The sequence below is a fragment of the Spermophilus citellus genome (assembly GCF_964194105.1).
Source record: "Spermophilus citellus genome assembly, chromosome: 6".
In the NCBI taxonomy this organism is placed as follows: Eukaryota; Metazoa; Chordata; class Mammalia; order Rodentia; family Sciuridae; genus Spermophilus; species Spermophilus citellus.
Genome location: NC_138187.1, coordinates 14,229,167 through 14,254,574, shown reverse-complemented (window position 1 = coordinate 14,254,574; position 25,408 = coordinate 14,229,167). Strand labels below are relative to the sequence as shown.

Below are 25,408 nucleotides of genomic sequence, written 5' to 3'. Positions count from 1 at the left end.
CTTTTTGTTGTTGTTGTTGTTATTATTCCTATTATTGTTTCTAACACTCATCTGAGTTGGGACTATTGTCCTTTCCCAAGGTTTCTGGTCTGCATGGGAGATCCAAAGCTAGAGGCCTTCTCTTCCACCATGAGACACTGGGGAAGTTGACTCTGAAGTTACTTTAGGCATCTCCTTTACAGGCAGCGTTACCACTTAATGAGCATGAGTTTTGTGTAAGGTGTGTAACAATGAGCCTGTGGTGAAGGGATGGCGGTTTTCTCTATGATACAGGTCAGGAGCCCAGCCTCAGAGAGGGTCATTACCTTACCCCAGGTCACACTGTAAGTCCAAAAGTTCTGAGCTAGCTTTGTGCCATTCCTGGGTTAATTGCATCATACAGGACTTTGACAGTCTCTCTGAATTCATCTCTTGTTCACAGAGTGAGGTATTTCAGGTCTGCGGCTGAATCACTGCAATCTTCTGTCAGCACAGGAGAGGTGGGGTGGCTTCTCTGCATTCACCAGATGCCCAGAGTTCTAAGAACACTCATTTAGTTCTGATAAAAGGCAAAAGTAACCTCATTTTCTTGGAAGCAGGACTGTCGGACTGGCCCCCTGGGGCTGCAGCCATTAGGCACCCTCCTGTTCTGACCCTGGGCCTGCTGGTTTCCAGGGGCCCACTGGGGTGCTGCGGGCAGGCAGCGGGTGGACGGCCACAGAGGTGCATATTCGTAAATGGAAGATGATCATGCAAAGGTGACATGTCCGGGGCCTTCAAGGCCACTCCTCTCCCAGGACAGAAACAGAGCTTTGAGGAAGGACAGCAGGTGAGGTTGGACCTTCCTGGGGCTGCTTGTCTCAGTCCCTCCAGAGCGCACCTGGGCCATACTCAAAGCTCAAAGAACCATCTGGGACAAAGTCTGCTGTCCCCTTCCAGGGGAAGTCACACTGTCATACTTTTGGGGCACACCCTTTCACTTCTTGGGCATGTTCTCCTCCAAGGGACTGAAGGGCATGTTAATATTACACGGTGTTTTGTCATGTTCTGTTTGTAGTACAAAGGCTTCAAATCTAAGCGGCCTGTCTTCAAATCTTGTTTCCTCTGCTTAATTACTGAATGACCTTGGGCCAGCAGCTTAACCTCTCACTGAAAACCCCTGGGCTAAAAATCCACCCCCACCACACACACACCTCTCTCACATGATTTTTGGTAGACCCTGAGGGATCACCTAGCATAAATATTTTTCTTGGAAAGGGAACGAATAAAGAAGAAAAATAAATTATAGGAAAAAATGCTAATGTTCCCAGAGTGTTTGGGTTGAAGGGGGGGACGGGGGGACTTTTTTCTCATTTAATTATTCATCATTAAATTAAGGATCAGGTACTGTGAAAGAAACGTGAAAATAGCCTACAACCTAAATAAGATTCAAAAGCAGTTCAAAAAGCAGCCACATCATGAGTGCGGCAGGCCTGGGTGGCGTCATCTCCCAGAGTCTGACCGGGGCCCTCTCTTGCAGATGCACCGTGGTCTGAGAAGTGCCGAGTCCTCTTCCCCGTGCTGGAGGAGCTGGGAAGAAAGTATCAAAACCACTCCACGGTCACCATCGCCAAGATCAACATCATGGCAAATGACATCCAGCTGACCCACCTGGACCGGTACCCATTCTTCAGACTCTTCCCCACCGACTCTCAACAGGTCGGGCGGCTCTTTGGATCTACATAATCAAAAATGTTGTTATATTATCACTAGTTTCTCCCTGTCTCCAGCTCTGCATTCTGCCAAACCAGCTTCCCTCTCTGTCCCTGCCCTATTTTTCTCTCATGTTCAAGTTCAAAGGATATCATCCAGTAGCTTCCACTGGAGTCCTAAGACTCACTACGCTTGCATGCAACTTAAGTCAGTTGTTCATGCCTAACCACAGGGGCCAAGCCACTGTGGATGCTTGGATGGGTCAGGAATCTATGGCTTCCTCTAGAACCGAGACTGATCTCTCCTGAGACTATATGGGAAAAGGTGGGGAAATAAGGTGGGGGGATCTCCGTGGGGACATGGGGATAGGGCAGGGGCAGATGAAGGGAGAATGTGTGGTAGAGACAATTGATGAGTGCCTTTTACACCGTGGGACTAGTCATCCACCAATCATCCTTGGTGTTGATGGAGCACACCTCCATGACACTTGGCAATGTGGGGGGACAAGGTCAATTAAAGAGATGTGAGTCAAGGTCCCTGCTCCTGAAGAGAGTGTGGCTGTGCAGGAGAGAGAAGTCGTCACGGTGTGGTTCCATCTGTACATGTGACTGGAATGCAGGAGAGGGACAGAATCTGGAGGGCAGATATGGCAGAAGTCTGCATGAAGACGTGGAACTCTGGAGAATGGTGGGGATTTCAATCGGACTAGAGGAGGGGTTGAACTGTGAACTACAGTCAGGACAACTTAAAATATATTAAAAAAAAAAAAAAAGGATGGGCTGAGGGAATGAGCCTGAGTCCCACATCTTGAGTTATCTGAAAGGAATTTAAGCAATCAGGGGTCAGCAAGCCACTTCTTAACCTTCCTAAAGACTGAAAGGGGACAGGGAAGTAGCTAATGATGACCTCACTGTCCACGTGCCAGCAACCTTGTAAAATAACAACTATTGCGGGACTGATCATGTAGTAGTAATAACAACAATAGCAAATACTTACTCTGAGCCAGTCACTGTTCTAAGCATTTTTCATATATTAACTCATTTAATACTTATAACAACATTGTGAAGGAGGTACTAGTATCGAATCCATATTAAAGATGGGGAAACTGAGGCAGACAGGTTTAGCAAGCAGATCCCAGCACTAAGTCCTGCAGCCAGGGCTAAGCCCTAGAGAGGTGGCTTTATATTCCATGCTGGATCTGCTATATTATAATCCTATGAAAAATTATGTATTATCCTTATTTTGTAGCCATAGTAATGGAGACTCAGAGAGGTTGAGGAACCCAGGTTATTAGAAATTTATAACAATCCATGAACAGCTCACAGGAAGAGGCTCCCACCCTAACCCTGTTCTGTTTTCTTCCTAGGCTGTGCTGTATAAGGGAGAGCATACCATGAAGGGCTTTTCCGACTTTCTGGAAAGCCAAATCAAGATTAGGATTGAGGATGAGAATGAGGTAAGGGGCCTGAGCCACATGCTGGATGATTCTCTCCTGCACACAATGATCAGGAACTTGGTGGACTAGAAAAGAAAAAGTGTACCAAGCATTCCCCAGACTTCTGTGGTCTGGAGATGGCTGAGGATGGATGGACAATCACCCATGTGGGGTGACTTTCTTAGTCACGCTTTCAAGGGTATCCCAAGGGTATTTGTTATGAGGAAGTAGAAGGGACAGACTTCAGAAACACCAGAAAAGGCCAAGGTTCTGAAGTCACACACAGAAACTAAGGTAGCTTCCTTTGTCCACTCTCCTGAGATGGCCACGGGATGTCTCCATGAGATTTTTTCCCTCTGGCGCTATTGTCTTTCCCCTTAACCATACCTCAGTGAGGCCATCTTCTAGAAGGTGAATGTGGATTAGTTAGGACTCTATTTGTTGCAAACGTCAACAGAATTAACCCTTATAACTGGTAGAACATCCATCTGGAGCATCCAAAAACTCAAATTTGCTTTTGGCCTTGCCATCTCTGGTTTCTTCTGTGATGGCTTCCTTCTCAAGGAGTTACCTCCCCACAGAAGATCAGAGATGATCCTAGAGCTCCAAACCAACTACTTCTTAGAAGCCCCAGTAAATGTTCCAGACTGGGATCTCACTAGCTAAGCCACACCGAGATAGAGGTTAGGCAGTCACAACGGTGGGCTTGGAGTAGGACAAGGTAGCTCCCCAAAGCTCCTCTTCCCAGGACAAAACCACACTTGGGCACTTTACCACCAAAGGCAACTGCAGCTTCCAAGATGGACTCTCCAGGCATGTCCAAAAAGAGGACCTTAACAATTACAGTGTCAGTCATCACATATATTTCCCCTTCCCTCTCTTCTCTCCACCTTTTCTTTGATAGCTATTGTCTATTGAACCAAATGAAGTGATAGAGGAGGAGGGAGTAGCCGAGGAAAAAGAAGTACCTTTTATGAAGAAAGAGTCACCTGAGTCGCAGGTGCCCGAGCAGCCAATGCCCGAGCAGCTGGTCCCCGATCAGCCGGTGCCCAAGCAGGAGAACGCGACCACCCTGGAAGAGCCAGTGGGGCAGAAGATGACAGCTAAGAAAGAGGAGGTGGTCACGAAGCCAAAAGGATCTCCGACACCAGAGAAGAAACTAACACTCAAAGAGGAACTTTAGGTTCTCCAAAGCCAGGAGGAAGGGGCCCCTGTTTCAGGTCTGGTGTCATTTCTGAGTGGATCAGAATACTCCAAGAATATATCATTATGGCAGGGTGGGTGGGTGCTGAAGAATAAAACCCCTAACGACGTTGGCCCTGTTTTACTCATTACCTCTTTTATTTCCTGGTTGATACTGCCTTTGAGCTACACACAGATGTGAGAGAAGCCACAGAGCAACATTTCATAAGTGTTTACACACACATTCATAATTCTAGAGCATCACTGGAGGCTGGGTTTCTTATCCCCATTTAGATAAGAACACTGAGGCACAGAGAGGTTAGGCAATCAGTCAGGATCATGCAGAAAGCTGCTGGGTTAGAGCCCACAGGATCTCACCGCAGACACTGCACTGAACCTTGTGCCTACCACCTCCTGCCACGGTGGAGCTCCAGGAGTTTGACTGAACCTTCCAAATGTGGTCAATTGATTTGCATTTTGGCACAGCAAGGAATAGATTCAACTTTAAAAGACTATCCCTAGATTTTCACAGGTGACCTGCTCACTCAAGCAACTGTGCTGGAAGCATCCTCCATGGGGTCCTTTCCTTTCATTACCATAAAAGTTAATTTACCAATCCACATGATTCCACCCACGTCCTTCCATGTGGCCCCACCCACTTCCTTCCAATTAGCCCCTCCCACTGCCTTCCATGTGGCTTCACTTCCGTCCTTCCATTTAACCCCGCCCACTTCCTTCCATGTATCCCCTCCCACTTCCTTCCATATAGCCACGCCCACTTCCTTCCATGTATCCCCTCCCACTTCCTTCCATATAGCCACGCCCACTTCCTTCCATGTATCCCCTCCCACTTCCTTCCATATAGCCACGCCCACTTCCTTCCATGTGACTTCACTTCCTTCCTTCCACATAGCCCCTCCCACTTCCTTCCTTGTGGCTCTACCCACTTCACTGTCTCTTCTCGCAGTCAGCCTGTGTTTCTCAGCTGCAGAAGCCTGGTAATTCATCTTTCCTGCCACTCTATACCTTTCTTCTCCCGGCACCCAAATTTCATACAAATGCTGGGCTGATCTTTTAAAAGTCACAGCTGTGAGTTCTTACAACTCTGCCCTGCTTCAACCCCAGAGCTGCATCTTGATTGCTTTTAGGATAAAATCCACTCGTCTCACCTGTGTGCAAGGTCCTGAAGGTCTGCCCTGCCGATCTCTTCTCCCTCCCTCCCTCCCTCTCACTTTCTAGGCTCCAGTTCCACTTCTTGTCCATTCTTTGAACAAACCACATTCTCTCTGTCCTTGCAGCTATCCCCTTTGCCTAACATGCTCTCCCCTCAGGAAACACTCCCTGCCCCCACCTGACTCTTCATGTAACTGTGCTCATTATTCAAATCTCAGCTCCAGTGTCACCACTTCACAGAAGCCCTCCTGGATACAGATATTTGAATATTTACACTAATATTTCAATTACCTCATGGTGCAATTGTGTGCCACCTGTTCCCGTCTTCCCGCCCCAGCACGTCAGCACCATGAAAGTGGACACATCTACTTTCTTTCTTACTGTGTTCCCAGTGCCTAGGATTCTGCTTAGTGCACAGTAGATGCTTCATAAATGTCTATGGACCAAGTAATTATATCAGGCAGCACCCTCTCTCTGAGACACATAATTTCATGGTCACCCCAAAAGGAAGAGATGAGGTCAGTGTCTTCAGATCCAAATTAGAGCCTGTATTGGTTGCTCTGACAAATTAACACAGACTTCATGGCTCAACAAAACCACAAATTGATTGTCAGAGAGTTGTGGAGGCCAGAAACACATTTCCCTGGGCTACGTCATCACGGTTGCTTCCTTCTGGAAGAATCCCTCTCCTTCCTTTTTCTAGCTCATGGGTGCCACCTGCATTCCTTGGTTTGTGGTTCTAGCCTGGAGTCACTCTGACCGTTTGTTTCATCCTCCCATCTCCTGCTTCCTATGATTCTGCCCCAGAATCTCTCCTGTAAGCACCGTGGGGTTGAATCCAACCTGCCTGGGTAATGTCTGCATCTCAAGACCTTTAGTCACTCCTGCCCAGTCCCTTTTGTCTCATAAGACAATAATCACAGGTTCCAGGGATTAGGGTATAGACATATGGAAGGGAGTCATTATTCAGCCTACTACACATATTGCTGATCTATGTCATTTATTTCAGCCCATTAATAAGACTTCTGTTGAGGAGAAGGGTATTATTTTAGGGACTGGGGTATCTGTAAATCATCCAGCCCCCTCCACTTCCCACCTGTCACCTAGGCAGGATCGGTTTGTGCTTTTGTTCAAGTCTCCAGAGCCCATTTCCATACCACTCCGCCCCCAGCCTGGCCTGTCTGCATCCAGACGAAGCAGGGGACAGCCTGGGGCCCTGGAACTCACCTGTGCCAGGCACCCTGACACGGGCAAGTGTTAGTATTCAGGACACGGGACAAGGCTCACCTGCTTCCACCTTTAGGCCAGGTGGATGCCGGCTGAGGGTGGATTCACAGGGCCGCTGAGAATCACGTGGAACAGGGCTCCTGACCAGCCACCAGCCAGAGAACAGGTGTGCCACTTGCAAGTTCCGCAGGTATGACTGCGGCCTTAGAGTGGGACTCAGATGGGGGATGCGGTATAGGTGCATGGGGCAGGTGACATCCCTCAATGAGGAAGGTCTTCTCCCTTAGCTCATATTCTGCCCCTTCCCAATACCTACTAACCTCTGCTACTAATCTCTTGTATTCTGTCTGACCAATTTTCCAATGCTCCATTTCTTAGCTTCACTCTTCCGGAAAAGACCTAAAATCCTCCTAAGACCTTCTATGGCTGAACATGGAATGTTCTTTACCCTCTAGGAACACAGTCCATCAGAGGGCTAAATCTGAGTGAGGTTTAGGTTGGAGTCTGGAGTTAGCATTGACTAGCTGTGTCACCTTGGCAATGGTCCCCAGCCTCTCTGAACTTTGGGCATGTGGCCCCCTCCACCTCCCACCTGCCATGGGTTGTAACATGGATTGCTGCGATTCACTGTTTCCCGTGACTGAGGTAAAAACACAACACGTGACATCTGAGGAGTACTCTGTATGCCAGAGCTGTAGCGATTATTAAAATTAAGTCTCTTGTCCCTGTTTGAAAGTTAAGAGTATTTCAAGAGATCAAGTGAGGTTCATTCAAAAGCATTTCGTGAACCTTGACCTGAAAATAAGATTAAACATATTGGTTGTATTTGAACAGGGAGGTCTTGGATGGTCTCGGTGAGCAATGTCAATGGAGCTGGCTGCTCAAGGGCTATACAGCTGTGACCTAGAGATATGCTCAAAAATCATTCAAGACATTTGGTGATGAAAACCACAGAGAGGGCAGAAAATGGTGGGATGCGTGTGGGATCCAAGGACTGTTTTTGCAGAAGTGGGTGGCAGAGGTGAACACACCAGGGGGTGAGAGCAGAGATACAGGAGCAAGGGATCGAGGGAAGGAAAGGTCATGAGAGGATCTTTCAGAGGAAGGAGGAGGGGGCCTTCATCACAAGAGAGACGTAGGTAAATGGGTTGGATGAGAGGCCACAGCTCAGGGGCTCCAGTGAAGTCCACCATGTTGTGGGCAAGTGACCACCTGGAGACACTGCAGGGTGACCCAGCTGGGTCGAGCGAGGACAATGTCTACCGTTTTAAAAGGTAGGTTATATTATTATATATAAAGATGGCTTCTTATGCTCACAGATCCCAAGAGGTGGGGCAATGCCAGGCCTCGGAGGGGAGGGGAACGGGGATGGGGGAGGCATACGTCGAAGCACCTGGAGGTCAGGCAACAAGAGCCTTTATTGGGGTGTCTACAGCAAAAAATGGGAGAGGCCGGTAAGAGGTTAGGGACTGGCCAGTGTTCACAGTTCCAGGGGGGCCTGAGGCACAGGGGTCATGCCCAGCTTTCTGGTTCCTGTGTGTCTCCTGGGGGTGATCAGAGTGGGAAATGCGCCCGTAAGGCGAAGGCCCCACCATGAGGCAGGTGGACACAGGCTTTGGAGCGGTGGGAAGCCTGGGAAGGTCCCCTGGCAAGCAAGCTGATGGCTGTCTCTGGAAATTAGCTGTCCCCAGCGGGGATTGTCACAGTCAGGAAGGCACCAAGGGGTGGCAGATCAAACACAGAAACTAGAAAACACTGTGACACTTGGGAACAGATTCCAGCCCCAATGCCCCTTTGTCCCACCTTGTCATTTCCAGAAACCCCTGGAGTCGCCAGCTTTGAACCCCTCAAGGACACCCAGCCTAGTACGCAAGGGACCTCCTCAGAAAGGCACGGGCTACCAATGGCTGGTTCTAGAAAGAAGAATAAATGGTAATTCAACAAACAAAGAGGTGATAACATTCCTTTTCGCCCAAGAGCTGCGAAAGTGAGCCATGATGAGATACCTCTTATCTTCTTGGCCAAAATAAATTGAAGCCAGGCCCAGAGCTGGTGAGTCCTGAGGTGAGGACTGGCAATTACTTTTTGGACACCGCTGTGGGGTGCTGTTTGGGAAGAGGTACCCATAGTCTTCGTGCTGTGCCAACTTTTTTGACTCAGAAAATTCACTCCTCTGAAATTATCCTGAGGTGTTTGTCCCAGTGCCAAGGACTAGTACATGGGACAGATGAAGGAAGGCCCCCAAAAGTCAGCCCAAGTTCACAGGCATTTTTTCTCATCCTGATGACATCCTCTCTGCCACTGATTTTTGAGTTGCCATCCACAAGGGTCAGGGTCAGGAGACGTGGCTCCCAACGACTCAGGCCATTTTCTGCCTCTGTGACTGTCCATGGGCAAAGCAGCATTTGTAGAGTTTCCATGAATGAAATCGTCCCTGGGTGCCTTCACTTGGGTCATCTCCGTTAACTACCACTGTCTCTCAGGGAGATGGGCGGTCACCTGTTGTGGACAAGGAGAACGAGTTCAGGAAGATTAAGAAATGAGCTGGGCTTGGTGGTGCATGCCTGTAATCCCAGCAGCTCGGGAGGCTGAGGCAGGAGGATGGCGAGTTCAAGGCCAGCCTCAGCAAAAGCGAGGCTCTAAGAAGCTCAGTGAGATCCCTGTCTCTAAATAAAATACAAAATAGGGCTGGGGATGTGGCTCAGTGGTTGAGTGCCCCTGAGTTCAATTCCTGGTACCCCCCAGCCCCCAAAAAAGAAAGAAATGGATCTGCGGGGGTCAGAGTTATTATTTTTTCATGCATTTGATGAATATTAGTTAAGCACCTACTATGGACCAGGCACTGGGGACATGGTAATGAGCAAACATGATAGCGGCAGACCTAGGATTCAGACTGGCTGACTCCAAAGTCAGTCTATTTAAACCATAAAGTCATTCCACGGCCCAAGGGCCCCCTCTGCACATGGGAATTCAGATCTCCATGTTTCAGAGTGGGCTGGGTCCAGGATATCCTGGTCTGACTTCCTACCATTGCCCATGTGTGGACCCTGGAGGAGGAGGCTGATCTGGTGAGGACGGAGAACAGGAAGGAGCCCTCCCAGGACGGGGACCCATCCCAGCACGAGCAGCCAGCAGTCCTTTTACCCTCATGCAGGCTGGCTTCAGTGACTGGCATCTGCCTGACTCCCTGGGTCCACCTCGTCCTTGTCAGTGACCAAGAAAAAGTCCAGGCCCTGCCTGCCCAGTTAATGTCTAACCCAGGAATCTCTGGATGTCAAAAGGTGCAGAACAGAGACTTTGTATTTCCAGGCACAGGGGGACCCCAAGGTCAGTCACTTGGTGTCTCCAGTTATTAGGGGACAAACAACCACCTCACAGTTTGGAACAGGCCAACATGTTGCCAAAGGAAAAAAAGCAGACGCCCCCCACCCCCAAGGAAACGACCTCAAGGAACTGAACCAGAGACTAATTGGAGGAGAGAGTGCCCACCAGGGGCCATGTGTGTATAAATAGGAGGCACACACTCGGCACACACTTGTGTCTGGACCAGCCCTTCCCTTCTGCTTCAGGTAAGGCACCCTGTGGCTGTCTTCTCCTGGTCCAGCATCTCCCCATTTCGTTTTCTGCTGGCTTCCCTTCTATTTGAGGGAGGTGGGTGAGAAAGTCAAGTGTTTGGACCCTGGGGGTTCAGAGTTATTTTTCATGCATTTGATGAGTATTAGCTAAGCACCTACTGTGTACCAGGCACTGGGGATATGGTAATGAGCAAACATGAAATTCCTTTTAATTAAGCAATAGAATATATCCAGCAAGCAGTGCACGGTAAGGATAAGAATAGTTTGACAAAACTTGGATTGATTGATTGTGTGTGTGTGTGTGTGTGTGTGTGTGTGTGTGTGTGTCTGCATGCACACATAGGAGCAACTGCCCTGAATCAGGACATAACATCTTTTCCTTATGGCATATTTTAGTCACAAAGGTCTAGAAAACATGGCTCTAGAATGCGAGTTCTTTGAGGACAGGGACTTCTTATAACTTAACTTGGCACAATTTCCGGAAGCAGTGATCCCCACTTCAAAAATGTGAAAATCCAGTCTTAGCAGACTGACATACCTTGCCCAAGGTCACACTGGTAGTGACTGGCAGTACAGGGACTTGAACCACCATTGCAGGCCTAGTAGGAATTGGGATCTAGCATCCACCCAGGATAACTTCACTACTGGGTGACATAATAAGTGACCACTCTAGAAACATGGTGCTGTGTTGTGAAGGTTGATCATCTCTCATCAACCTTTGCTTATCTCAGGACATTTCCCTACCATACTTGAGTTGCAATGGAGACATGGACTTATCATGTTCCTTGTTCTCCTTGGCACCTATCTCCCTGTTGGTACATAGTAGCTACTCAATAAGTGTTTGCTGAATGGCTCTGAGTCAGTTCAATGTTTCCAGGCAGGGCATCGGGAGCTGGCTGTTAAGATCCAGAGCTGCCTCGGGTAAGGTGGGTGGTGAGTCCAGAACACTACCCCTTCTTGCCACTTGGTGCTCCAAGTGAGAGATTCAGTTCTTCAAAATGTGCAATGCGCTGAGACTTGGGAACCAAGGGTGGGTTGTGGGTGGGAGTGAGGGTGCCACAGCAGAGAGGAAACCCCACCAAAGCTAGGGGCTGTCACATGGCACATATTTGTAGTCCACATAAATGGCTCATCCGGGAGTCGCACAAGGTACAACCAAGGCTTTCCTCCCAAGTACAGAGAGGGGAGTCAGGTCCTCCATTTGTCCGACCATCTGTGATCACAAGACTTCCTGCATCAGGGCAGAAACCCCAAGGGGCCAACCCATCTTTGCCCTCGGGCAGCTGTTCCCAGGACCAGAAGCAGCCGGGAAGAGCAGAAAGGATGGGCCATCTGTTCTCTCTGACCTGGTGGCTGATGGTCACAGTGGCAACCGCTTGGTTCATCAGAGCTGTAGCCACCGACTCCTCCGAAGCAAGTAAGTGGTGCGTGTGTGCGCATGTGCGCATGCGTGAGTAGTGCTGCAATGCGCCCTTTGAGGAAGCGCTCCTTCTCCCTCCCCTCTCTTGCCTGGGATTTCCATAGTCTTTTTTCTAAGTCCGTTTCTTAGACTGTGAAGTGCACGGGACTCCCCTGGAAAATCTGCTAAAATGCAATTGGGTTCCATAGGTCTGCAGCGGGGCCTGGCACTCTGAATGTCTACCAAACTCCCGGGTGATGCTGACACTGTGGTCCTTGGACCTCACACTGAGAAGCAAGGGGCTAGAGCATCGCGAGGACTTTCCAACACCTGACTAGAGCCAGGAGCACACTCCACCAAACGGGGGATTTGCAGACACCCGGGCGACCCCCAAACACCTCCCCTTTCAACCCTCAGAGGTCGTTCCCTGGGTTGCGCACCGCCCTCACCCCACTTTCAGCCTCTCTTTGGAGCACAGCAAATACGATTGTTGGGCCGTAGTTAAGAGCCCACGCTCTGGTCCTGCCATCTGCGCGCATGTCATGGCTCTGCTGTTCTCAACTGAGCAAGTGACTTAATCTTTCTGAACTTCAGTTCCCTCATCTTTAAGATAAAGATAAATAAAAGCAGATCCCAAGGAGCCGCTGGGAAGGATTCATGAAGACAATGAATGAAAAGTGTATATCCTGTTACTTGGCATGTAGTAAATGCTCACTAAACAACAGCTTTTTTTTTAACTATTATTTTTGTGGTGGAGGAACAAAGTACAACAGCCCTGCCAGGTGGACTTGGGGAGGTCTTCAGAGAGCAGGCAACACTGAGCAGTGTCTTGATAAAAGCTCATCCAGCAGGAAAGGAGCCTTGGACAGAAGGCACAAAATGGGCAAAATCCACCAAGGGGCAGCAGGTTCTAGAAAAGTATGGGGGATCCTGTGCTTTTTCCTTTGAATGTGGGGCGATGTGTCAGGAAGACACAACTTGAAGGCGATGCTTAAGGTAGACAATGAGCTTAACATCGCCAGGGGAGGTGACAGTTCTGTTTTGGAGCAAACATCGGTTCCCTTGGGCGCAGGGTGGGGATCTTTGGTTGACCATTAGCCCAGCTGCTCGCGCTCTGAGGCTGGTCTTTTCTGGATACAGGGAGGTGCTCTGAATGTCACAGCAATGCCACCTGCACGGAGAACGGGGTCGTCACGACGTGCTCCTGCCAGGAGGGCTTCACCGGTGACGGCCTCGTGTGCGCGGACCTCAACGAATGCACCATCCCAGGGTCGCACAACTGCTCCGCCAACAGCAGCTGCGTGAACACGTTGGGCTCCTACGCGTGCGTCTGCGCAGATGGCTTCCGCCTGTCGCCAGGGCAGGGCTGCGTGGACGTGGACGAGTGTGCCGAGCCGGAGCTCAGCCGCTGCCACGCCCTAGCCACCTGTGTCAACGTGGAGGGTAGCTACCTGTGCATGTGCCCCGAGGGCTACGGGGGCGACGGATGGCACTGCAAGTGCTCCCCGGGCTCCTGCGGCCCAGGGCTGGACTGCGTGCCCGAGGGGGACCAGCTGGTGTGCGCCGATCCGTGCCAGGCGCACAGCATCCTGGACGAATATTGGCGCAGCACCGAGTACGGGGCTGGGTACACCTGCGACACGGACCTGAGCGGCTGGTACCGCTTTGTGGGCCCGGGTGGCATGCGCCTGGCCGAGACCTGCGTGCCAATCCTGCGCTGCAACACGGCTGCGCCCATGTGGCTCAACGGCACGCACCCGTCCAGCGACGAGGGCATCGTGAACCGCACAGCCTGTGCGCACTGGAGCGGTCACTGCTGCCTGTGGGACACGCCCGTCCAGGTGAAGGCCTGTGCTGGTGGCTACTACGTCTACAACCTGACGGCGGCCCCTGAGTGCCACCTAGCCTACTGCACAGGTGAGCTGCGCCCCTCCTCTCCCTCTCCTAGACAGGGGAATGGGGTGTGTCTTTGTTGACCCGATGTCTGTCCCCTGTGGTCCTGCAGATCCCAGCTCCGTGGAGGGCACGTGCGAGGAGTGCAGTGGGGACGAGGACTGCATATCGGATAACGGCAGGTGGCGCTGCCAGTGCAGACAGGACTTCAACATCACTGGTAAAGACAGCGGAGCGGAGGTGGGAGGTGGTTTGTTGAGAAAGTATCAGAGACTGGGGGAGGGGCACTCTCCCTGGTGTGTGTGGGGGGAGCTGTGGATATAACCCAGGGGACACATATCCAATCTGAAAAGGAGAGTTCCCCTAACACTCATTAAAACTGGCTCCCTGTGCTATTTTACTTAGTCCCAAAGCTCCCAGGGATTAAGGGACCTCACACTCATCCTTCTTTCTGAGGTCCCCCACCCTGCAGTGGACATACAAGTTGCTGCCACCATGTAGCCAGAGGCCACCCAAGCCACCTGTGGCATTGCAGTTCAGGCCCCGCTATCTATTGACCAGCTTGGGATCCTGGGCAGGGTACTGGCCGACTCCGAGCCTCAGTTTCTTCATATGACAATTATTGGAGATGGCTAGTGTCTTCCAGGCTTGTCATGATTTCTGTCACAACCCAGTGCCAATTTTCCAATTCTGCTTTCTCCAAGTACCACCTATGCTGTGAATTTTCTTATTATTTTATATATGTTTATTTGTTCTTATTAGACATGGTAGTGATCCGAGGCAGTGGAATGCATTTTGACATATTATAAACTCTGGAACCAACCTAGGTGCCCTTCAACGGATGAATTTCACTATTAAACCCATGTTTCTTCAGATGGCCTGCATCTCGTCTCCAAATTCATTTGGGATGTTGGTGGTCACCTCCGTGTTGGCTGCTTAGTAACGCCTACTTGAGAAAGTTACCTGTCAAAACAAATCAACAGAAAAGAAAGTTATTGCAATGATCGCAGTAATTTTCTAAAAACACTGAAAAATTAAGATGTACTTTTTTTAGGTGAAAATTCTAGCTGGCTGTCACTGCTGAGCCTAAGGCCTGCTCCCTGCTTAAGGGGAAAAGTCACAAGTACATAGTAATAAAGACATTAGCAGTAAGTGAGGACTGTCCCCTTCAGGTAGAGAGACTGGAAAGAAACTGCAGTTGACTTTTACTTTTCTTTTTAAAAATTGGATTCAATACTATTTAATGCTGGACCACCAAAGACCTCCCCCAAACCATCCCATATTTTGTGTACAACCCCCCCTTCGGGGAACGTGGGCTGCATGGTTGGCCCTTGGACCCATGCATGGGTACTCAGATGTAGTCTGTGTCCCCATCTCTCCAAGAGATGCTCCAAGGTGGAGCATCCCCAGCTGGTCCCCAGTCCAGCCACCTCAGCCTGACCCTTGGGGACTGCTGGGCACCTGGACTGCAGACACAGGCCCCAAACCCTGTCCTTCCTGACTTTTTTCAGACATCTCCTACCTGGAGCGCAGGCTGGAATGTGGGGCCAATGACATCAAGGTGTCCCTGGGCAAGTGCCAGCTGAAGAGCCTGGGCTTCGACAAGGTCTTCATGTACCTGCGGGACAGCCGCTGCTCCGGCTTCAGGGAGAAGGGCGAGCGGGACTGGATGTCTGTGGTGACCCCCGCCCAGGATGGCCCCTGCGGGACGGTGTTGACGGTAGGCCCGGGTCCCCCTGGGGCAGGGTCGGACACTGCCTGGTCACGCCCCAGGTCTACCACTTAGCAGGTGTGTGAGCATGGGCGAGTTATGTGGCCTGTGACTGAATCGGAGCTCACCAGATTGTTGAGAGGACTCAGTGAGTCACCATCAATGCGTCTGAAGTGGCTGGCACTTAGTAAGCGCTGAATAAATGTTACTTACCTTCAAATACAGAGGAGATCCAGGTGATCATTGCCCATTTTACAGATGGGAAAATTAAGATTGGTGGCAGTGATTATTCCCGGCCAGTAAGGGTCAGCATTGGGATCCGAAGCCAGGTCTGCTGGTTTCCAGTGGCCCTGGGAGGCAGGGTACTTGGAGACCCAGGACCTTGCCCACAGAGGCCTCATTCCTTGGGACGCAGAGTAAAAAGGTTTGAGTGAGAAGCATTTGCTTCTTTCTGCCTCTCTAATCCCCTGAAAGCAAAAGAAAAGAAGAAAGTAAATAATTGTCATTTGCATTGTGACGACTTGCTAGGAAGCATGGGCTACTGGAGAGAGGCGGGCTTCCTAGCTCCCCGGGGCTGCGCGCTTCAGTCACTCGGAACCTCTGTCTCCTCTTTCACCAAGCAGGGCTGTGGCAGCTCTGCCTCCTAGGCTCATCAGGGGACTAATTCAGTAACGTGGAAGAGCATGTAGCTCAGGGTCTGGCATGGGACATGTGCTCACGGATGCTCACTGCTGTCCTAACTCTTAATCACAGAGACTGGGAAGGCCGCTGGCAGGTGGCCGGAGACAACCTGTTTCAGCATCAAAGTCTAAGATTCTCTTGGTTCTCTCCCGCTCCTCGCCCTCCCACACAGAGGAACGAAACCCATGCCACCTACAGCAACACCCTCTACGTGGCCAATGAGATCATCATCCGCGACGTCAACATCAAAATCAACTTCGCCTGCTCCTACCCGCTGGACATGCTGGTCAGCCTGAAGACCTCCCTGCAGCCCATGGTCAGGTGCGGCCGGCAGGGCCTCCAGTTACGCCAGGATGGCCCCACCCACAACCCCTTCCTCACCCAACTCTTCTGCCCTGGCAGCTGCCACCCCCAAGGAGCTGGGTTTGGGGACAGGGAGTCAGGGTTGCTTAGTGGAAGGGCCCCAGCAAGGAACCCTGGAGCCCAGATCCAAATCCAGCCTCTGGTGTATTTTGACCAGTTTGCTCTGGGGAGACCACAGCCAGGGTCCCCCTGGGGCAGGTCTGGGTGTCAGCCCCCTGAGAAAGAAGAAGAAGGACCGGTATGTCATCCAGCCCCTCTGGATGTCAGCCAGGGATTGGACAGTACTTGTACTACTTTTCTTAGGAGGATAGCAGTATCCTGCAGATGTGAATCAAATAGTAGAGTCTCTGGCCTTTTAGAAAGGAGGGAAGAAGAGGGGGTCTCAGTGCAGCCCTGCGATGGGACTTTGGGCAAATCATATCCCAAATTTTGACCTCAGTTTCCCTTCTCTATAAATTGAAGATGTCTGACTACAGAGCATTTACGAATTATGCTCTTTGGAGGTGCCTTGGTGGGGTGGGGGTTGCTTATAGAGGTGAGCCAGAGAATCCCCCGCCCCCAGGATGGGCACCACATGAGGTTTTACTCCTTTTTTTTTTTTTTTTTTTGTACCAGGGATTGAACTCAGGGGCACTAGACCATTGAGCCCCATCCTCAGCCTTATTTTGTATTTTATTTAGAGACAGGGTCTCACTGAGTTGCTTAGGGCCTCTTGCTTTTGCTGAGGCTGGCTTTGAACTCGAGATCCTACTGCCTCAGCCTCCCGAGCTGCTAGGATGACAGGCTAGTGCCACTATTCCTGGCTAGTTTTACTAATTTTTTTTAAAAAGAGAAAAATCCTGTTGCTAAATAAAATAGAAAAATCTTCAAATAGGATGAATCATAGGCCAAGGATACCAACATTGGGAACATGGATAGCCATATTCATAATTAGAGCTTACTATGTCAGGTCTGTACACAGACCATCTCATTAAAATCTTATAGTAGCCCTAAGGAATGTAGATATTCCCCCTCCCCTCCCCCTCCTCCCCTTCTTCCCCCTCCCTCCTCCTCCCCCTCCTCCTCCCCTTCCTCCCCCTCTTCCCCCTCCTCCTCCCCTCCTCCTCTTCCTCCCTCTCCTCCTCCCCTTCTTCCCCCTCCTCCTCCTCCTCCTCCTCTTTTCTACTGATGTGGACATTGTGGCTCAGACAAGTTTGAGTCATTGACCAAAGTTGTAAAGTCTAGTAGGTGGCAGAGCTGGGATTCAAACAGCAGGTGGAGCGCCCCTGCCCGACGGTGGCCAGCACTTTGAAGCTTTCCGGGGGTTACCTGTTCTCTGGGCCAGCCAGACTCAGGGAAGGGTTCTGGGCTCAGTTGAGGGTGTGTGGCTGAGTTGGAGGAAGAAGATTGCTCACAGCAGGCCGTTGACAGGAGCACCACGTGGACAAGGAGTGATCCGCAGCAACCTGGTCCCGTCCTAGGCCTGGGAGGTGCCAGGGCGACACCTCTTGTGATCAGACCTTGTTTGGGTTTGAGCTAGAAATCTCACCTGTGATTGCGCTCCAGCTTCCTGGGTATTGTCATACTTTATTTCATGTGACAGTGTCCTTTGAAGGATCACTCAGTGAAGTTCACATTAGCATGACTGTTTTCAATGAGGTCACAGAATAAACCATTTGTAAAACCCCGTCATCTGACATAGGTTAGAACTTCACCAGGAGCTGAGACCCAGGTCTGCAGAGACCCTGTGAGACCCTGTGAGCTCTTCACGTCTCACCTGCTGTTCCAGACTAAAGAAGGGAGCCAGGTGGTTTCCCCCAGAAGTTGCTTGATGCATGGATACATTTTATATGTTCTAATTAGTTACCTTGAAAGATCCCAGGGGTTGTAGCACAGGCCACCTAGAGAAGGACCGGGTATGTCACTCGAGATACGGTCTATAGACGTGCGGAGTCACACCACTCGGGGGAACTTGGTAGACGTGCAGAACCTTGAGCTCCACCCTGAACCCACCCAATCAGAACCTGCATTGTAACCAGACCCCAAGGTGACCCCTGCTTGCTTGTCGCCGTTTGCAAAGTCATGGTGAGTGGCTTCCGGTCCAGCTGCTGGACAAAGATGCAGAGAACTGTCAGGGACTTTCCAGGCACGCTGAGCAGGCAGGGCCGCCCTCTGTGGCCGCCCCTGCCGGGTCCCCTGACCAGCCGCTCTTGCCCGCAGCGCCCTGAACATCAGCGTGGGTGGCACGGGCGAGTTCACCGTGCGCATGGCGCTCTTCCAGAGCTCGGCCTACACGCGGCCCTACCAGGGCCCCTCCGTGGCTCTGTCCACCGAGGCTTTCCTGTACGTGGGCACCATGCTGGATGGAGGGGACGTGTCCCGGTTTGCCCTGCTGATGACCAACTGCTATGCCACTCCCAGCGGCAATACCACAGACCCCCTGAAATACTTCATCATCCAGGACAGGTAGGCAAGGGCTCCCAGTGCAGGGGGGCTGCCATGGGTGGGGCTCGGGGAGGTCTGTGGGCCTGGATGGGTGAAAAGTGCATCTTTATATTCATTGTCCTCGAGTTAAAATGTGTCATTCCATTGGGAATGTAGACCAGGAAAAGAAAAAAGCAAAGAAGGGTTACCTAGAAGAGACTGTCAGTTCCTCGATGCATTTTATATGCTCTAATTCCACACGACTGAAGAATGCACTCAGATACCGCATACATAGAGGGAGTACGATTTCCCCTCCTTCTGGTTGTATAATGTAGACTCATATATGTCCAGACTCATATATGTCTGGGGTATCCTTCCTACCCCCACACCCCCTCTCCTCCCTCCACTCCCCTCCACCTAATCTGAAGTACCTCTATTCTTCCCTAGCTTCCCACTACACCTTGTTGTGAGTTAGCATCCACATATCAGACAAAAACATCTGGCCTTTGGTTTGGGGGGATTGGTTTATTTTGCTTAGTATGATAGTCTCCATCTCTATCCATTTACAGGCAAATGCCATAATTTCATTCTTCCTCAAGGCTGAGTAATATCCCATTGTGTATTTATATCACAATTTCTTTATCCATTCATCTGTTGAAGGACACCAAGGTTGGCTCCATAGTTTAGCTATTGTGAATTGAGCTGCTACAGACATTGGTGTGGCTGCGTCGCTGTAGTAGGCTGATTTTAAGTCCTTTGGGTAGTAGGAGGATGATAACTGGGTCAAATGGTGGTTCCATTCCAAGTTTTCTGAGGAATCTCCATTCTGCTTTCCAGAGTGGTTGCACCAATTTGCAGTCCTATTCATCAATACTTTTTAGTTACTATAGTACTAGAATTTCCACTGGACCTTACCATTTAATGCATTATCAAATATATATGAGCAAAAAATATTTATATATAATATCTATGCAAATGTGTAAAGTATATATCAAAGGTTCTAATATTTTAAGAAATGTGCTACCATTTAGTTTCTTATATAATCTTTAAAATATTTTACTGCATGCTTTTTAAAACATTACATTTGAGGCGGGTTGCATGAGCTTCCCCAGAGCACCAAACGACTCCTTTCCTGATGGAAAGGCAGGACCAGAGCCACGGGCAGCTTGGCACCTGGCCTGGAGCCAGGAGGAGCAGGCACTGTTAGCCAAGGACCAGTTGAAACAGGAAGACACTGGTGTGCTGCCTTTTACTCAAGAGGCTTTAGAAAACTGTGACCCTATCCATGAGCAAGAGCATTTCATCCACAAGTAGAACAGATACCCTGGAGGCTCCCTGTGTGCCAGGCTCTCATTCTGCAGTGAGTAAAAGAGACAAAAAGCTCTGCTCTTGCGTGGCTTATATTCTGAAGGGGAGATCAACAAGTAAATGAAAGTGAAATCTATAGTATGTTAGTGGAGAAAGGCTGTGGAAAATGAAGGGTGTTTGCCATTTTGGTGCAGGGGTCCTGGGGCTTAAACTCAGGGGCACTTGACCACTGAGCCACATCCCCAGCCCCATTTTGCATTTTATTTAGAGTCAGAGTGTCGCTGAGTTGTTCAGGGCCTCGTTTTTGCTGAGGCTGGCTTTGAACTCGTGATCCTCCTGCCTCAGCCTCCCGAGCCACTGGGATGACAGTTGTGCACCACTGTGCCCCGGCCATGTTTGCCATTTTAATAGCACAGTCAGGGAAAGCATCCTAAGAGGTCATGTCTGACCTATTCCGGTTTCAAAGGGGAGAGTCTCAGTCAGGTGCTAATCAGACGTTCTCTGTTACTAGGAATATCCCTTTGCATTTTTTTCTGCTTTAGATCTCTGTGCGATGAACAGTGTCTAATCAAAGTGTCTAGAGCTCTCTTGTTGACCGTGTCATTTGTTTGATCCTGTTCTATTAGTGGCGGAAGGTGATTGACAGTTGTGGTCCTGATCTAAAGATTCTAGGGAATGAATATATTTCATCAAAATATGTAAGTGGATTAAAAGTTGGACACACCGAGGGTTGCTGGAGAGGACACTTGGGTGCCTTGCTTGGGGGGTGTCCTTGGGCGGTCACTGGCCATGGGGGTCACCTGTCTCTGCTTTTTGGGAGGTGGGGATGCTTTCATTCTACCAAGCAGTTTGTGGTTTTAGGGTCAGATCTGACTTCTGGGGCACACAGGGCAGACACTGCCATCCCCACAAGTCCCTTTTTCAGTTCTCGAAGTCACGTTCGTCCTGTCTTCTAAATCAAACTTTGAGAAAAACGTGGGGAAATAGCAGAGGGTCACCCAGTTTGCCTGCCCCAGTTTGTCCACCTTCCGACGGGTGAGAGTCTCTGCATGTGCCATTTGGGGGTTGTAAGTGTGTTTCGGTGTCCTTGTGTACGCCTATGGACAGGTGCACACACTTCAGCTTGGTCAGTGACACTCAGCACCTCTGACGTTTGCATCGTTGCGACAGACGCACAATAGATCGCACAGAGCAGCTGACGAGCCTCGAATGGCATTTTCCAAATCATAAAGTGCTGTCTTTTAGATCACATTCAGATCAAATATAGATGACATCTACAGAGGGCCACATCCTGTTTGAAGCACTTGGAAAGATAAACTAACTTAATCCTCACAACGATCGTTCGACCTGGGCTGCAATTATTATCCCCTGCTGTACACAGATGGGGACTTGGAAGCTCAGAGACATGAAGTCCGTTTCCCCAGGCTGCACAGCTAACCGGCGGTGGTGGTGGTGCCCTCTTGGAACCCAGGAAGTCTGGGCTCCAGAGTCATTGCTTAACCAAACCCCTCATATGACATGACCCTCCCCTTCGCCCACCGTCAGGTGTCCACACACCGCGGACCCCACCATCCAGGTGATGGAGAACGGAGAGTCCCCGCAGGGCCGGTTCGCCGTCCAGATGTTCCGGTTTGCTGGCAACTACGACCTGGTCTACCTGCACTGTGAAGTGTATCTGTGTGACACCGCCAACGAGAAGTGCAAGCCCGTGAGTCACCCCCGGCCCCCAGCCAGCCAGCCAGCCTGCCAGCGCCCCTGTCCCATGACCCGAGGCATCTGGCCAGAGGTCCCAGAGAAAGCAAACATACTGGCTGCTTCCCTGTTTAGCACCAGGTCAGCAGGGACAGGGTGACGGGGTGGCCAAGGCCAAGCAGGAAACCCAAGATGCTGGGAAATCGCTGCTTGCAGTGACCTGCACCCGGCCGGGGGGGGGGGACGACTCATCTCACCGGCAGGCCCAAAGCCCTGGGCACCTTACCTGTTGTAAGGTTCCAATGGGCACAGACGGTGTAAGGGACGTGTCACCAGCCCCGTTTGCTAAGGGGGACAGGGGGACCAGAGAACTTAGGTGACTTGCCTGAGACCCTGACAGACGTGAGACCCGATCTCACACCTGCCTCTGCCTCCTCAGCCCCCGCCCAGGCAGGAGGGTGCCCCAGGATCCTACAGCCCCCTCCGATGCCGGGGTCCCAACAGCCTCCCTCACGGAAGGCTCCCTCTGTCACCCCGTCCCTGTAGAGCTGTTCCAGGGCCCGATTCCGCAGTGGGGGCTTCATAGACTCCTCCCGTGTCCTGAACCTGGGTCCCATCACTCGGAAAGGTGAGACGGCCGCTCCCTCCTCGGGGCTCCTGGCTGGGACTTTCTCTGGGAGAGGACAGGTGACAGAGTCCGGCTCCTGAGGATCTCATGGGAACAGAGGGACCAGGAGCAGTTCCCATTCGTTCATTCATTCATTGCACAACTGTGTCTTTGGTGCCCACCGTGCGCCAGCCCCCGGGGCTAGTGCTTCTGGTCTGTGATGGGCAGAAGCACCAACCCTGCGGACAGGGAGCCTTGTTCCCGTAACCCCACATAGACATGTCCGCCTGCAACTGTCCCCTCTGCGGCGAAGAAAATGCAAAAGGAGCCCCAAGCCCCAGGGACAAGGGAACCCGTCTAGTGGACTGGGGAGAAATAAGGCTAAGATTAGGAAAGGGAAGTGGCATCGACTAAGAGGGGCAGGGAAGGAGGGAGGGAAGTCCAGGAAGTGGGTACAGCATGAGCAAAGGGCCTGTGGCAGGAGGGAGCCCAGCCTCCTGCAGCCTCTGAGAGAGGCCCAGGCATGCTGGGAACCATGGGGAAGGAGCTGATGTGGGGGAGCCAGGCCATGCGAGGCCTCTTAGCTCACGCTAAGATGTTAGGCCTTTCTTCTGAAAGCACGGGAGAGCCCAGAGCAGGGTGGGACGTGACGAGGCCTGGGTTTCAGAAAGATGGCTCTGGCTGCCAGGAGCAGAGCAGACTGAAGGGGCTGGTCTCCGGCCAGACCTGCGGCCTCGTGCCTTCTCTGTTCACGGCTCTGCCCTCTGTTTCCCCCACAAAGGTGTCCAGGCCACAGTCTCCAGGGCTGCTTCCAGGAGCTTGGGTAAGTTGAGTCCTTCCTGCCCAGAGACCTGCTGCAGAACGACCTCTGGGGCTTCTTCCTGGGCCCCAGGGGAGCCGCAGAGCCTGGCCTACCCGGCTGAGCCCGGAAGAGAACGGAGGGCCGCCTCACTCCTGCTGCCTCACCACAGTCCCCAGGGACCCAGGCGCGCTCAACCACTGGTCGCAATGTGGCTGCACACACCCCTGAGGTTACACACACATCCACGTTTGCACACTCAGAAGCACAGGCACCTTCAGTTGCATGCACAGATGTTTGCACATTCACACATACACCCGTTACCCACTCCACACACACACACCTGCACCCATGCATGCTCCAGACCTGCCCCCGGGCACTTCCTCTTGGCTTCACCTCTAACACCTTTTGCGGGATTCACCTGACAGGTGACAAATATTTGTTGAGTTCCATTATGTGCCAAGAACCATGATTAGTGCTGCAGTGAGCACCCACCACCCCCCTCTCTCTCTCACACACACACAAACTCGTTTTTCAGCTTTCTGACCACAAAGAAGAGTGTCTCGAGGCCCTTGATTTTTGAGGTTCCTGAATTGTCTGCAAGAGACATGGAGAGAGACTCTATGCACCCATTGCCTTTCTTGGCTCCTGGCACCAGGATCCACGGGGGTTGCTACACCAGCCTGTTTAACCTGAGCTCTAATCCAACCCAGTATTAATGAACTTGGAGTTGGGGGGGTGGGCAGGGTGTTCTAGAGAGACCTGCCCTCTGTAAATAGCCTCCAGGGTCTCTAAGGATGGTTGAGCAGGTTGGGCACTGCATAAGAGTGCCCCGCGGAGGGGGTACCAAGCCTGCAGCCGGAGGATGGCCTGCCTTTTTCAAGTCAGCCCACCTGGGAAGACACATCTTCCTTCTTTTCTACCCCAAACGGGTGCCTTTTTTTTTCTCACTAGTCTTCTGAGCAGATAGGAGAAAACTCCCTGTTTCTAACGATCCTCAGTGTCCTTTTCTCGCCGGTCAGTCTATCAGAGGCCTCGGGTGTGGATTTGTACAGAATCCCAACAGTTCTAGCGGCGGTTCTGTAATTGCTTTTGTTTCAGAGCTCCTGAAGGTCTGGCTGCCTCCGCTGGTCTCCGTGGCCCTGACCCTGACATTTCATTGACGGACGGAGGAGCTCTGTGGCTCCCAGCCCACTTCCTGCCGGCCGGGAGGGGAGGCGCAGGTTGGCGCTCCAGCCCTGGAAGAGGGAGCCCACGCTGGTGTGACCTGCTCGCGTTTTCTGCCCTTGACTCCTCGCCTGGGTCTGTGAATGCTGCTTGCGCTCTAAATGGGGCTTGTGACGTGTCTGTACACGAGGCCCCCGTTTCCTTCAAGAGAGTGGCCAATAATCCTTCTGAAAGATCTGCCTTTGAAGTCGTTCATTCACTCCACAAGTATTTGCTGAGCACCTACTACACGTAGGTGCTGTCTGGGGGCACGGAGGATCCTGTGAGGAGGAGAAGCAGACCAGTCCCTGTCCTTATGGAGCTCACAGCTCGCTCACAGAAGCTGGGTCCAACCGGGTTCTGCTGCGTGACCTTAGAGGAGACTCACGATGCCCTGCATCTCATCCATCCGTTCATTGATTCAAGAGGCGTTTTCTGAGCTGCTACTACGTGCCAGGCACCATGCTCAGATGCTGGGGCTCCAGGGGAGACACCAGGGCAGTGAGCAAGTCAGACCCAGCCCTGCCCTCCTGCAGCCTCTGGTGGGAGAGAGAGAGCGTGAACAGGGCATTCCGAGGAGGTCAGCGGCTGCCCCTGCATGGCTGGGGGTGACCAGGCGTGGAGGGGTTTGTTTGGTTTGCAAGGGGCAGACTTTGAAGCCTGTCCTCTGGGCCAGGAGCTGGAAAGCCCCTGTGGATAGACAGACACAGGCCCCGCCTCCAGGCCCCCCCCCATCCTCAGGGTGATGAGGGACCACAGGAGCTGCCCGTCACAACCGTGGGGCCCCCTCCGTTCCCTGGACTCAGGTCCCTCCCAACCCAGAAGTCGGAGACCAATTTCCAGGGCCACGTGGGCCGTGGATGCGCAGTCCCATCCCCCCACTGGCAGGGGACGTTTGGCAGGGGACCCTTCAGGAGGCCCAGGCAGAAGCCAAGAGGTTGCTGGGACCCGGAGAGGCAGCTGTCCCCAGGGCCTCTGGACTTCTGTGCCAAGGGGCCAGAGAACCCTGAGGCAGCTGGGAACCGAGTGTCCGGGCCCAGCTGCTTCCCTGACCCCAGCTGGGCCTTTCCAGAGGGGCCAAGG

General features: G+C 51.6%; 2 protein-coding genes across 2 annotated transcripts in view; both read left to right on the top strand.

Annotated features, from left to right (window-relative positions):
- PDILT (protein disulfide isomerase like, testis expressed) overlaps positions 1 to 4,289 on the top strand; it is a gene marked incomplete at both ends in the record, with an annotated part of 34,048 nt that extends 29,759 nt beyond the window's left edge. The window contains 3 exons of the mRNA XM_081300058.1: positions 1,499 to 1,677; positions 3,038 to 3,127; positions 4,011 to 4,289. Of these exons, the coding sequence (XP_081156184.1) occupies positions 1,499 to 1,677; positions 3,038 to 3,127; positions 4,011 to 4,289 (548 nt within the window). The remainder of the gene's footprint in view (positions 1 to 1,498; positions 1,678 to 3,037; positions 3,128 to 4,010) is intronic.
- Positions 4,290 to 11,586: 7,297 nt separating this feature from the next.
- On the top strand, positions 11,587 to 24,542 carry UMOD (uromodulin; the record flags this gene model as incomplete). Its single annotated transcript, XM_081299162.1, has 10 exons — positions 11,587 to 11,680; positions 12,803 to 13,579; positions 13,668 to 13,775; positions 15,067 to 15,275; positions 16,120 to 16,268; positions 18,510 to 18,755; positions 21,567 to 21,729; positions 22,260 to 22,341; positions 23,102 to 23,143; positions 24,221 to 24,542. The coding sequence occupies 10 exons, from the start codon at positions 11,587 to 11,589 to the stop codon at positions 24,280 to 24,282; spliced, it is 1,932 nt and encodes a 643-aa protein (XP_081155288.1). The 3' UTR covers positions 24,283 to 24,542.
- Between the last annotated feature and the right edge of the window lie 866 nt (positions 24,543 to 25,408).